This window comes from Megascapheus bottae, chromosome 12 (genome assembly GCF_031878675.1).
Source record: "Megascapheus bottae isolate mThoBot1 chromosome 12, mThoBot2.hap1, whole genome shotgun sequence".
Classification (NCBI taxonomy): Eukaryota; Metazoa; Chordata; class Mammalia; order Rodentia; family Geomyidae; genus Megascapheus; species Megascapheus bottae.
Window position 1 is genome coordinate 18,715,019 of NC_143520.1, and position 15,371 is coordinate 18,730,389.

At 34.8% G+C, this 15,371-nt stretch overlaps 1 protein-coding gene across 1 annotated transcript in view; it reads left to right on the forward strand.

Moving 5' to 3' along the window:
• Kcnh7 (potassium voltage-gated channel subfamily H member 7) overlaps positions 1-15,371 on the forward strand; it is a 468,230-nt gene that overhangs the window by 429,368 nt on the left and 23,491 nt on the right. The window contains exons 10-12 of the mRNA XM_090342730.1: positions 2,023-2,275; positions 6,013-6,218; positions 7,859-7,958. Coding sequence (XP_090198856.1) covers positions 2,023-2,275; positions 6,013-6,218; positions 7,859-7,958 — 559 coding nt within the window. The remainder of the gene's footprint in view (positions 1-2,022; positions 2,276-6,012; positions 6,219-7,858; positions 7,959-15,371) is intronic.

Consider the following 15,371-nt stretch of genomic DNA (forward strand, 5'->3'; position numbering starts at 1 on the left):
AAAAGGAAGTGAGAGAGAAAAGAAGAGAGCGAAGGAGTGAAGGAGAGAGAAAATGAACTATCATACAAAATAATTTATCAGTTGAGTATGTTTAGTACGAGTTATTGGTTACATATATAATCATATTAAATTATAAACACAATTCTGCAGAAATGTAGCAAATAACTTCAGAATTGAACACCTTCCAGGCCTAAGGCCAATAGCTGGGCACAAATTGCCAAGCAAACTACTGTGATAAGGTAGCAGAAGGAACCAGTGATCCAGAGGTTTGGGTTTTATCAAAAAAGAGAAAGCCCTCCATTTTAGGGGTAGAACTCTCAGTTTGGCAGGTTGTATTTGATAGATCTTCAGTCCAAGAAAGGACTATGGCTGGAGTCTAGTTATACAAACAATGTCTGATAGTTATAGGCCAAGAATTTGCAAGTGCATTTTCAGGATCTCCTACTGAAGGGGGGTTCATAATTTCTTAATCTGAGTCAGAGAACAAAGTGCATTAAGGATGAAAACGTGAGCCCCACAGCTTTGGGCAAGTAGTGTTTAATGACTGATAACTCCATTTAGTTCTGATAACTTCAGTACTGTGAAAACTAATCTGTGTAGCAGAGAAACAGAGTCGGGTAAAGTGACTTGCTCAAGAGTGAACCTGTGGCAAAGGGACACCCAGAACCCAACTCCACGGATTAAATCATAAAATGCTTCTATCCATTTCTGTAGGTGACCCCTATGCCATTCTATAAACTCAAGCAAGTTGTGTGTCTGGTGTACCAAAATCTATTAGTATTATTCCATTTTATATCATAGACAGTCTGAGCAATTACTTTACACAATAGCTCTATAGTAAAAAGTTCCCTGAAGCTGTTTAAATTCCTAAAAATAAAGGTCACTTAAGAATGTTAATGTGGGTTAAGTATTTCTAATTACTTTATAAACAATTCATTATTATTTTATGTTAGAAAGCATATGTAATGCTATACCAAAATTAACTTTTTTTTTAAAAAAAAAGGAAAAGCAAAAAAGAAACCCTCCAAATCATTTTTTGTACTACAGATTGCACTTCATACTTCCCTCCTTCAATCCCATAGACTATTATTTATACTTACAGAGAAAGACAAAATAAAAATTAAAATCTACATATCACATCCAAAAATAGCTAAACAAAGAGAGACAGGAGTTGGAGTGTCTTGAATATATTGCATATTGAGAATTTTGTAAAAATAGCAAAATTTTATACAGCTCAAATTGAGTGCCACTTGTCACAATCTATTGTTGAATCCATTCCTCGAGTTTAAAATTAATCAGTGAATAGGTTGTCAAAACAGTGGCAATTTAGAAGCTTGAATTGAATGTACATTAAATTCTGGCACAATTTCCACTTTGGAAACTGAAATTATACTTTTAAAATATGTTTTCTTCTTTCCTTTCCTTTCTCTATTTTCACTGTTTATTAAAATCTTTAGTATTATATGTATAGGAAACATAAATATTCCAACTACTGTTTGTTTTTTAAGAATAGTCCCCAGTGTATGACATTTATAAATACCATATATATTTCAAGATTGATATTTTACTAATTATAGCTAAGATGCACAATGGAAATTTAAATTGACTTGGAATTTCTTCAAAAGGTGCTTGCTTATCTTTCTAGTTGTACTACCTTCATTAGTTATGTCTTATTGTTTCAGTACATAATACCTATGTGCAGTGCGGTGCTAGACAGAAACTACACAGCAACAGCATGGAAGAGGAACAATGTGAAAGTTGTAGGCATAACATCTTAATGAGACAGGATACACATTGAGTCTGAATGCCATCATTTAATTCTGAGAACAGAGTCTGAGTTAAAAAAATTCTGACATGTTTAGCAAACCAGGTATTCATTAAAGTAGCTGAGACATATGCCCTGTAAGAGCTCCTGTGTGAGAGAAACCACATCTGCAGATGTGTGAGCAAGAAATATACTTTAGTTCAGGTTATAATCCCCAGTGCACTGGTAGTATGAGACTTTTTATTTTTTTTCTTCAGGTCTTAAAGGGTTTCCCAGAATGCTTACAAGCTGATATTTGTCTACATCTGAATCAGACTTTGCTACAGAACTGCAAAGCTTTTCGGGGGGCGAGTAAAGGTTGCCTTAGAGCATTGGCAATGAAGTTCAAGACCACTCATGCCCCTCCAGGAGACACTCTTGTTCACTGTGGGGATGTCCTTACTGCTCTGTACTTCTTGTCCAGAGGCTCCATCGAAATCCTCAAAGATGACATTGTGGTAGCTATTTTAGGTGAGTAGTTAAAACTGGATGGTGACAATTGTTATCAGTTATTATGATTTGTAACCCAGAGCATAGAATGACTTACCTATTGATTTGTATGGGATGTTTAGTAGTGGTGGTAAATTAAATGCTTTGTTCAAATTCCACTGAAAACTGAAGTAACCAAAAGCATGTTTTCTCTACTGTCTTGATTTTTTTCCAATATGTAAACACTTTCATGATTTTCTTAAATTTTTGGCAGCTAACTGAATATTTGAGGCCCAATACATGAAAAGTAGTCTACAGATTCATTTTCATGATAGAGCATGTCTTCAAGCCCAGTTGGTTGGCTATCTTTCTACTTTAGTGGCTATGTCTTTGTCTGGGCAGAAACATTTTATTTTTAGATAGTCCCATTTGTTGAGTCTCTTTCCAATCTGTTGTGACCCTAGGATTCTGTTCAAGAAGTTTATGCCTGTGCCTATGAGTTCCAGTGTCTCTCCTACTCTGTTGTGTAGCAGTGTCAAGAGTTTCAGGTCTGATATGGAGTTCTTTGATCCATTTTGAGTTAATGCTGTTGTATACTTTTACAGATGAAATTTTATGAGCCTAACCCTATTGGGTAATGGGGTATTAACATTTAAATTGTTTATATTTTCTGTCCCTATAAAAGGCATCTGCTTTGTATGTAAATCAGCAACTAAAATCCTGACAAAATAAGATTATTCTCTTTCTGTTGGTCATGGGACTTGATCTCTAGGCCTGGGCTTTGTCCCTGAGCTCTTCAGCTCAAGGCTACCACCCTACCCCTTGAGCCACAGTGCCACTTCTGGTTTTCTGGTGATCAACTGGAAATCAGAGTCTCATGGACATTAATGCCTGGGCTGAATTTGAACTGCAGTTTTCAAATCTCAACCACCTGAGTAGCTAGGATTATAGGGGTGAGCCATTGCACCCGTCTCAAGAATATTCATTTTATTTTGAAGGACTAATAATTATCTATTTAAATTATGTTAATACATCCTTTCATGGTCAATTTTTCTTTTGTACTTAAGATATGGTATTTGAATTTTCCACATTAAATTTTCTCATTTAAACTAAGAGTATTTGAGTAATTCTGACCCATGAGTCAAGATCATTACAAAAACAAACCAATGAATACCCAGATATGATTATCTACCAAAAACTAAAATAAGGCACAAAGAAAAATGTTACTAAGTCCTAAAAGAAGTATCAAGTTAGATATGAGAAAATACTATTTATAGCACCATTAATCATCCTTAAAAGTAGTCTGTCACTTATCCAGCCTTTCTCTGATTTGTTGTGATTCTTGGTCCTTATTAAGAAAGTTTCCACCTGTGCCAAGGAGGCCTAGTGTATCTCCTATTCCATCTTGTAAAGTTTTCATGATGTCAGGTTTTACCTCCAGGTCTTTGATCCATTTGGTTTTCTGCAGGTGCTTAACCAGTTCTGCTAGCACCACTTGTTGAAGAGGCTATCTTTCTTCCATTCTATTTTTTTTGGCTCCCTTGTCAAAGATTAGCTGGCCATAGGTCTGTGGTTTGATATCTGGGTCTTCAGTTCTATTCCATTGGTCTTCAGGCCTGTTCTTGTGCCCATACTAAGCTGTTTTGATAATTATAGCTCTGTAATAGAGTCTAAAGTTTGGTATTAAAATTCCTCCTGCTGTGTTCTTTCTGATAAGAAGTGTTTTTGCTATACAGGGTCTTTTATCATTCCAAATGAAATTTTGGATTGCCTCTTCTATTTCTTTAAAGAATGACATTGGGATATTGATGGGTATTGCATTGAATTTGTAGATAGCCCTTGGCAAGAATGTCATTTTCACGATATTGATTCTTCCAATCCAGGAGCATAGGAGGTTTTTCCATTTCCTCAGTTCTGCTTTCATTTCCTTTTTCAGGGTTTTAAAGTTTTCATCAAAAAGGTCCTTTACATTCTTGGTTAAGGTAATTCCTAGGTACTTTATTTTCTTTGAGGCTATTGTGAAAGGAGTTGCTTTCCTGATTGTTGCCTCATTCCTCTCACTGTTGGTGTAGAGGAAGACAGTTGATTTTTGAGGGTTAATTTTATAGCCTGCTACCCTTCCAAAGTTTTGAATCAGCTCAAGGAGCTTGACAGTGGAGTCTATAGGATTCTTTAAATACAATATCATGTCATCTGCAAAGGGGGAAAGCTTTACTTCCTCTTTCCCTATTTGGATCCCCTTTATGCTTGCTTCTTGCCTTATTGCACTGGCTAGGAATTCTAATACTATGTTAAAAAGGAGCAGAGAGAGTGGGCATCCTTGTCTCATTCCTGATTTTAGAGGGAATGGCTTTAGCTTTTTGCCATTAAGTATAATACTAGCTGTGGGTTTGTCATACACAGCCTTTATTATATTGAGGAATGTTCCATGGATTCCTAGTTTCCCCAGAGCTTTTAACATAAAGGGGTGTTGGATCTTGTCAAATGCCTTTTCCGCGTCTATTGAGACAATCATGTGATTTTTGTCCTTGCTCCTGTTGATGTGTTGAATTGTGTTAATTGATTTGCGTATGTTGAACCAGCTTTGTCTCCCTGTGATGAATCCTGTTTGATCATAGTGTATAATTTTTTGATGAGTTGTTGTAGCCGGTTGGCCAGTATTTTGTTGAGAAGTTTTGCATCGATGCTCATCAAAGAAATATGTCTATATTTCTCTTTCTTTGATGAATCTCTGTCTGGTTTGGGGATGAGGGTTATACTGGCTTCATAGAATGAGTTTGGTAAAGAACCTTCATTTTCAATTTCGTTGAAGAGCTTGAGGAGTATTGGTGTGAGCTCTGCTTTGAAGACCTTATAGAATTCAGCTGTGAATCCATCTGGCCTTGGGCTTTTCTTAGGTGGAAGTTCTCTTATTGCCATTTCTATTTCAGTGCTTGAAATAGGCCTGTTTAGTTGGGTTAGTTCTTCTTGGTTCAGTGTGGTTCAGTGTGTACTTAGTACAAAAATTAATATTTATTTTGTTTTTTCTTCATTTCCTTTTTATAAGAATGAAGATTGGGGTACTTGGCTAGGAAGAAGTGGTGGGGAGGTCCTATTATAAGCCAGATACTGAAAAGATCCTAGACTTCACAGAAAAGCCAAAAGACCAAATTCTGAGAACAAAGAGCATATAACTAAAGTTTATATATGTTTAAGAAATAAAAAAATATCTTAGAGTTTGAAAAAATTCATTAAGAATAAATTCAAAAATGGTTATTGAAGGAAACAAGAGGTATTCAAATTGCTCCTTTAAGCTTTTGAGTATTGAGATAAGGTGGAAACTTCAGTTACACTGTAATTTTTTAATTGAAACAACCTCCAGACACATTATACAGCAGGATTATGATTCTCTAAAGCCTCTCATCTTCCTAGGTTCAACAAATCAGATCATTATCTCTTTGGAGTATCTTTAAAGTAAGGTATAGAAAGATCCTTTGCTAGCATTATAGGCCATATTATACTGCAGTGATACTGTCAAAATTCTAGGTTAAACAACCAAAATAAGAACATGATAGAGATTATACCAGGAGCAGTTCTTTGCATCCAAAATTCCACTCCAGAATCTTAATCTGGGACAATTGCATTGTTCAATATCATAAGAAATACTTAAAATATTAAATACTTAGGGACGTTACCTCACCTTTAGGTCAGGGCTAGGTTCACTGATCAGTTTTAGGAAGTAAGTTTATATTCTCTTCCTTTCCTTTTCCCCCTATGTTTTCTGTTTCTTTTAATTTTAGGAAAAAATGACATATTTGGAGAAATGGTTCATCTCTATGCCAAACCTGGCAAGTCAAATGCAGATGTAAGAGCTCTCACATATTGTGACTTGCACAAGATTCAAAGAGAAGATTTGTTAGAAGTATTGGATATGTACCCAGAGTTTTCCGATCACTTTCTAACAAACCTAGAGTTGACTTTCAACCTAAGGCATGAGAACGCAAAGGTATATGTTAACTGTTCTCTTTCCTTTATTTTGTTTTTTATATTTCTGATATCTTATTTTTAAATTGCATAAATGCTTCTTAAAATACTGTAAAAATATTTCAATAAAATTTATCAATCCTGCATAGTTAGAAGGAAAGACAAAGTGAATGCTGAAAATTACAAATTACATGGGAAAATTACGCCTAATCACTCTCAATTATGTTGAATAGCTTTAAGCAGGTATTTTAAATTTGACTTTATAGTAATGTTTACCTGATAACCTTACCTTGAAATAGTATTGATTTATATTGTGGGAAAACGGTTTTTTGTTTTTTTAGAAATGGGTTATATAAAGCTACTGAAAATCTCTTAAAAGAGTTAATTTTGTATAGAGGATAGAATATGCTTTCAGCCATTATTTATTTAATTTATGACAACCACTGACCACTCAATAATAATGAAAAAACTAAAGTTTAGATCCATATTTAACGTGATAATCTATTATAGTAGATGTTTATAGCAGAGTCAAAATTAATTCTGCATACTTAATCAAATATCCTTCAATGGAAATATTTTAATTCTATTACTAACCTAGAATGAATATTGAGAGCATAACTCTTGGGCTCCTAACCATTTTGCTTTAAAAATTTACCTTATAAACTACTGTCAATTAATTCCATGAATATTGAACTTGCATTAGACACTCTAATTTATTCCTGGGTTATGCCTAGTATATTCCTCTTATCCTGAAGCCCAGGAACATCACTCCAAATCCAAATAAATTTATTGGGTATTTGATATTTAAGTGTATTTATACACATATAAATGTCTTACACATATTTCTATTGTATTTAAACACCTATTCTCTAGAACAAAAATTCTAAGTCAGTATCAAAGTAATAGTTGATCATTTACATTTTTTCTGGAGTTATATTCATTTTCAGGCATTCTGGGGGACTTAAAGAAAAAAAAAGCAACCCAAAAGGCACGTTTATCACACTCTTAGTCCAATATCACTGACCCCATTCTGAGTTTACTTTGAAAAACACTAATTATCATCCTCAAAAATTGCTTAAATAAAAATTTAGAGACCGCCCAAATAAAGAAAACAAAATTTCCAATTTTATTTATAAGAATATTGTGCAGAGTAACCAACAAGGAGAAGATGGGAATAGTATAATAAGTATCTCTAATCATAATATTTATGGAATTTAGCCTTACAGTTACAGTTATGAAGTTTAACCTTAGGACCCATTACCATACAATTAAAAAATAGCTTAATGTAATTACTGGATACATTCTTCTCTGTACTAGTATTCTCCAAAGTTTTATAAATTATTATTAATTTTCACTTCATCAAGTTATATGAAGAATGTTCCATGCAGAGGAAAATTATGTCTCTAAATGCTAACATTCATTTAAAATAATTATAATAATCCCTCATATGACCAAGAATTCATTATAGGGTAGTGGAACTGCTAGAATTACGCTAATAATTTAATTTCCAACATAGAAACTTCCATTAAGCAAAGTACTGTAGGTATCTGAAATATACTAATTAATATTCAATTTGATTGCAATAATACCACATAGCAATTTACTGACAGTATTCCTTGGTCAAGTAATCTTCCCTTTTATCCTCACTTCTCTTTCACAAAGGCTGATCTTTTACTACGGTCCCAATCTATGAACGATTCTGATGGAGATAACTGTAAACTTCGAAGAAGAAGATTGTCCTTTGGAAGTGAAGGAGAAAAAGGTAATTCATTTTACTTGTAGTATTTGAATAAATATTTTATAATTATTGGCTTCTCTTACTTAAATGATCTGTCTAGTTCTGATTTCCATAGCAAATACCATTCAAGCTTTAGTCATTGTAGCAAATTCTTCACATCAATCTATAACTTATCACATTGCTCCTCTTTTCTTATTGGTATCACTCAACCATGTCATTGACCAAAGCTTCTTTTTATTTCCAAAGATATCAGCAATAAAAATAGAGTAAATTGGTTTTTTTTAATGAAGTCTAGTTAATAACAGTTGATAATCCTCAGAGCTCTAATCAGAATGTTTTGGAAGGAGGACTCTCACTTAGCTCAATCCCTGCACATGCCCTAATTATATATATGATGTAGTCGAAGGGACTTCTTTTTTGTGGGGATTGAGCTCTGGGCTTGGGCATTGTCCCTGAGGTCTTGAATTCAAGGCTAGAGCTCTACCATTTTGAGTCACAGCACCACTTCTACACAGGCACTTTGGTGTCATTCCTGGGGATGGAGATGGGAAAAAATCCTCAGTAACAGTATTAAGAATAACTCAGTGAGAACCAGGGTGGGGAATATATTTAGGTGTACCTGCAAAGCCTGCAGAGATGAAGCTTTGATGAAGAAACTTCCATTTCAACTCCAGTCTGATTCCTCAAACATTTTAATCACAGTTAGTCCCATAACAACCCTTGACAATTCCATCCTTTATTCTTGAGTATTTTTGTGGCAATTTACTTTCCATGTATTTCTTCTGCCCTCACAAATTCTCACAGGTTCATTTGTAGTTCAAGTTTCTTAAGACATCATTATTGGCTTCTTTTTTTTTCATTCTACCTCATACACTTTCCCCAGGTGATCTCATTTCTTCTTACCAATTATTTTTCATGGGAGATATACATTTAAAAAAATTAACAAACTGATGGGGCCGGGAGTTTGGCCTAGTGGTTAAAGTGCTTGCCTAGCATGCATGAAGACCTGGGTTCGATTCCTCGGTACCACATACCGAGTGGAAGTGGTGCTGAGGCTCAAGTGGTAGAAAACCCAAGGACAGTGCTCAGGCCCTGAGCTCAAGCCCAGGACTGGCAAAAAAAAAATTAACAAACTGAGCTTCAATAATAGATTGAGATTTGCACCACTGGCTTGATACATCAAAGGCAACTCAGATCCAAAACTTCCTAAATTGAACTAAGGATGCTTGTTAGAAAAATATTTATCTTTCAATATATTGATCTCTACAACTGGTGTCCCCATCTGTTCAGTTGCACAGAGGACTAACTCTCTCAAACTTGATAGCATTAATTTTGCAATTGCTACTTCTAATAGATTTCCATTACCATTCTTTTATCTGTTTTGTACTTCACACTGAACTACTGGTAATCTTTTCCCTAAACTGAGTTGTCTGTGTCACCTAGAGAACCCACACTCTCTAAGGACATCATAATTCTCACATTCTTAGTAGTGCTGGTTTCTTCTTACTTCTTCAGTCTCTGTCTTAATACTATCAACTTCAGTCTTTACCTTAATGCCATCAGCTCCTCTCTTCATAGTATGTTCTCAATGTTCTCTGGCTCTCAGTGTTAAGTTCCATGGAGGTGAGAAACAGGTGATACATAACTTCCTGCAAAGCAGGTATACAATACTTTCTGTGGAGAAAAGAAATGAAATAAAATTTAGCATTTGTTTGATTCTTTTATTATTAGGTCTTTTAAATTCAAATTCTTATCTTGACTGTCTTTGGCCAAATATTTTTCTTGTGGGAGATCATCTAATAATTTTGGCTTGTTCTCCATCCCAAATGAACAAAACTCTCTTCACATCCAAATGCATTTTTTCTTTATTTGGTTTATATCATCTTCTCTGTCCTCTCTCACACACACATACTTAGGCACATAGCTATTGAGCTTTTATAATCCTTTCCTAAAACACAGAGAAAAAAGTGTTAATAACGTTTCTATAGAGACTTCAATTGGTCTACATATCTTAAGAGACCTATATAGTCCAAGGATTGGAAAGTGAGATTGACACATTCTCATCAAAACTCTGTTACAGAAAATGTCAGTGAAAATACCTGGAGCTCATCACACATGGAATATGAACTGAGAACCATAAACATGGTCGCTCTACAATATATGCTTAGTGATTTGTAAATTTAGTAATTTAATTTAGTGATTTCAAAATTAAAGTAATTTTAAAGGAAGTAATTGAAGTAAATGATAAATATATACCCTAAGAAACTTGTTATGGAGGGAGGTTTAATTCTTAAATTTTGTTATATTAACCATTTATATAGATAGCTTTGGTGTCTTAGTAGATTGTCTTTACCTGCAGCAAATGCTTATCTAGTTTTTGTTACCCATTTTAAGGATACCTTAAATGTAACTTTTCATTTTTTATGATATAGTTAAAAACTAAAAATCATATACCATGGGAGTAGAATAGATATTATGATATATATACACAGTGATGAATGTCACAGTCAAACACATCATTATATCTATTCACATGGGCATCTTTTCTTAAAGTGTGGAGATAATATTTAAGGACTTCTTTCAACAATTTTCAAGTATGCCTTACATCAATTCCAGTCATATGATGAACAATCACCTGTAGAATTTATTTGTCCAAAATGGAACTTCTTATCATCATTTACCAAAATGCTTCATATCTTCAGTTCTTATACAGCTTAATCATTTATTTGTATAGAAAAGAATTTCATGGTTCCTTTCAATTTCATCTGCAAATATAAAGAACCCTATATCTTTGATCATATGTGAAAATTTTTTTTCACCCTCCAAAATTTGCAGTGAAATGGTTTCGTAAGATGGAAACTAGTCCACTTACATAACAAATGTCACTGGTAGGGGACATATATAACAAAAATGTCAGGAAAGCACATTAAATCCCTCACTTTGAACAAAATGCATGTCTTTCTCTAGAATCAAACACACAAAACCAATAATTAATTTGGAAAGAGGACTTCAAAAGATGGGATGTACACAGATGTTTGTTCTTAGATTGATACAGGTGGATTTGCCACTCCAGCAAAACTCTTATTATGTGATCTTGAGTGCATTCTGAACTCTGATGACACTCACAAGATGACAGAATTGCATCATGTGACAAAACAGAAGATGGTTTATCTGCCCATAGAACTGGGGAAAAAACGAGACTCTTAGTCATTGATTCAGAAAATGGATTTGATGCTTACCTAAACAGATAAAAGATATTCTTAGCTGAGCACTGCTCTCACATCTATAATCCTACATACTTTGGAGGTGAGATCTAAGGAAGGAGGTTCAAAGCTCCCTGAGTCAGGAAACCCTATGAGATTCTTATGTCCAATTATCCCGTGGAAAACCTGACTCAGAGTGATGGAGTGCTAGCCTTGAGAAAAAATGTGCATGGACAGTGCCCCATGTCCAAAAAGACCCCTTATTCTTTATGAAATAGTAACAAGAATGACTATTTCATTTCAAGGAAAAAGAAAATAATGCCAAATTCTCTCAAATACTGCTTCCATATAAATGATGAAGAACTTTAGGGGTAAAGGGGATATTTAAAAGTCTTTAATATTTTAAAAATAATTGAGTTTACCTAGGAAGCACAAGGCAGAATTAGAACAGTCCATCAAAGTCTAGAAGTAACTGGAGGGTAATTATAGTGCATTTCAGATGTCCAATTTCATGTATTATAACTACCAACATCCATACTAAGCCCAAGCAGATTACATTTTTAATTCACTAATAGATCGCCATTTCAACTTTCATTTTATGTGATAGCAAATGAAGGTCTCCTTTATCAAGTATGGAATATAAAAAGGTTGTTGGATTGGAAAAATGATGTAGCAGTAATGCTAAATCAAATTAGATGCTCATATGGCATCTGTAGAAAACAGAAATAAATGTGAGACTTTTTCTCCATACAAAATATATAAATTCAAGAGTATCAAACATTTTCTTCTTGCCCAAAATGTTTTCTAAAGGACCTAGGTTCTATGTGTCTGAAGTGACTGATGTTTTTATTTTATTGTGCCACAGAACTAAACAGTTGTAATTCTGTGCCCTCTACTTTCTGTGGTCATTGTTCTAAGAATTGTCAACACTTGTAAATGTTTAAAAATTCCTAGAGAATGCCCCAGGCCTCTCAAGACAGTAATACAAAATGTCTTACTAATTTCTGATATGTATTCAATACAGTTGCCCACATTAGCATTACCCAGACTTAGACTGGAGGCAAATGAATTCATAGTTCATATTAAATTTAATTCTACTAGGAAAAACCAGTATTTGGGGAAAGATAAGAGGCCTGAGTTGAGTCCAGTCCCACTGGTGATCAGGTCATGGATGGGAAAACATTTTTCTTATAGGAGGAACAAACTTTGTTGACCAGAGAGAAAGATACTTTTGAAAAAAATGAAGTTTGTCTTTTCTTTATATTACATAAAATTTGTAACATTTTTGGTAAATGAATGATATGGTCAACAGAGAAATGTTGATCAAATTCTCAAAAGTCCTTGGAGGAAGAGAGAAACTAGGAAATAAAGGAGAATAATAAGAACAAGTTTATCAGTTCAAATGTCAAATTGAGTACAGATTGTTCATGCCTATAATCCTAGCTGCCGAGGAAACTGAGAGCTGAAGGTTTCCATTCAGAGGCAGTTCAGGTAGGCAGATAAGAAAGACACTATCTTCAGTTACCAGCAATAAAAACTGGAACTGAGGTTGTGAACCAAGTGGTTGAATGTCATCCATGAGTGGAAAATCTAGGCTGTAGTGCTAAGTTCTTAATTCACACCCTAGAACTGGTGTAAAGTGCCAGACGTTAATGCTGATGATGCTGGAGAAAATGACTTCTGTAAGAATCGCTCATCTGTTCTAAGTCTTTCCATTTCCTAACAAATGAGGCAATGTTATTCTTTCTGACAGCAGCATAGAATTCCATTGGGTACAAACACCACATCTTCTTGATCCACTCATAAACTGAGGGACATCTAGGTTGGTTCTATATATTTGCTATGATAAATAGTGTTGCAATGAACATTGTTGTGCTAGTGGATTTAGTCTGTCCTTGTTTCTGGATGATTGGGTAAATGCCAAGTAGTGGAATTGCTGGGTCATAGGGGAGCTCTATGTTTAGTCTTTTGAGGAATTGCCATACTGCTTTCCATTGTGGCTGAACGAGTTTGTACTGCCACCAACAATGTAGTAGTGATCCCTCCTGGCCACATCCCCTCCAGCATCTGTCATTATTAGTTTTCTTGATCCTGGCCATTCTCACTGGAGTGAGGTGCAATCTTAGAGTTGTTTTGATTTGCATTTCTTTTATGGCCAGAGATGTTGAGCATTTCTTCATGTGTCTATAGGCCATTTTTGTTTCTTCTTCAGAGAAGACTCTCTTTAAGTCTTTGACCCATCTTTTAATGGGATGGTTGTTACTTTGGAGATTAGTTTTGGAGTGATTCAATTTTTTGAGCTGTTGATATATTTTAGATATGAGGCCTTGGTCTGTTGTTTGGTTGGTGATCTTCTCCCACTCTGTAGGCTTCCTAATTAGTTTACTAGCTATGTCCTTTGACATACAAAAGCTCTGCAGTTTAATGCAGTCCCACGTATCCAGCCTTTCTCTGATTTGTTGTGATTCTTGGTCCTTATTAAGAAAGTTTCGACCTGTACCAAGGAAGCCTAGTGTATGTCCTATTCCTTCATGTAAAGTTTTCAAATGTGTCAGCTTTTACCTCCAGGTCTTTGATCCATTTGGAGTTAATTCTAATGCAGCGTGACAAAGAAGGATCGAACTTTAGTTTTCTTTAGGTGATTAACCAGTTCTGCCAGCACCATTTGTTGAAGAGGCTATCTTTCTTCCATTCTGTATTTTTGGCTCCCTTGTCAAAGATTAGGTGGCCATAAGTCTGTGGTTTAATATCTGGGTCTTCAGTTCTATTCCATTGGTCTTCAGGCCTGTTCTTGTGCCAGTACCAAGCTGTTTTGATAATTATAGCTCTGTAATAGAGTCTAAAGTTTGGTATTGAAATTCCTCCTGCTCTGTTCTTTCTGATAAGATGTGTTTTTGCTATATGGGGTCTTTTATTATTCCATATGAAATTTTGGATTGCATCTTCTAATTCTTTAAAGATGACATTGGGATATTGATGGGTATTGCACTGAATTTGTAGATAGCCCTTGGCAAGAATGTCATTTTCATGATATTGATTCTTCCAATCCAGGAGCATGGGAGGTTTTTCCATTTCCTCAATTCTGCTTTAATTTCCTTTTTCATGGTTTTAAAGTTTTCATCAAAAAGCTCCTTTACATTCTTAGTGAAGTAAGCCAGACTCAAAGGAACTTAGGCTCAATGGTTTCCCTCATTTGACATAATCAGTAGAAACCTTGGGCTCTCCTAGCAGAGATTTGCAATACAGCAAAACCTTGATACAAAAGGCCATATAGTAGGACGCTAAACGAAAGGATCTCTAGGATATAGAAACATACGCCATATAATGAATGATTGTTGTTCTTAAGGTACTATGTTATCTCTCATCTCTTTTGCTGTTCCTTGGTTATCTCATATTGTTACAGTATCTCACTTTGTTACCTGATATATCGGATATATTTGTATTTGGTTATTTGAAATTGAATACGGAACGGGGGAAAACAAGATGAGGGGTGGGGGAGGGGGGAGGGAAATGGGGACCAAGACATATGAAAGGGTATCAATGTATGGGAATTAATGCACCATCTATCTGGCAAATATCATGTAACCCTTCTATTAATTACAATAAAAAATATATGAAAATAAAATTAAAAAACACATGAATCTAACTACTAACATTGAAAAAAAAAGAATTGCTCATCTGAATGCTCAAGATATTGACTGAGTGAGATCAGGTAAATCTATTGAGTAACCCACAATGACTACAACACAAGACTGGAAGGCCTGTGGTCTACTCAGCAATGAGTGAAATAATGAAACAAATGTGCCTTGAAGGAAATAAATTTAATCAATCTCCATTTGCTCTTTATCACTTTGACTGATAGAGCATACACTATAATAGTAATTTCAGGTGAGCATATATTTAAAAATTCTGTCCATTTTCACCTTGGGATCTTTTGTAGTTTTTCATATTTTATAATATTATTTTAAGAAAAAATATTTGCTTAACTTCTGTGCCATATGCGAAATATAGAAGGCATTGGACATTTCTCTGGAGTGGCCTCAGATCAGTTCCTATGGCCTCTATAAATAACAGCGTAAGCACACAAATGTCGAGGGTAGATAGGGCAATGACTTCATCATTGCTTAAAAAATGATTTACCTCTTGGAGTTTTGTTGTTTAGTTATTAGCAGGAAGCAGATGGAAAATTATACTGTCTCCCCAGGACACTAATAGAAACAAATTCTGGGATTCT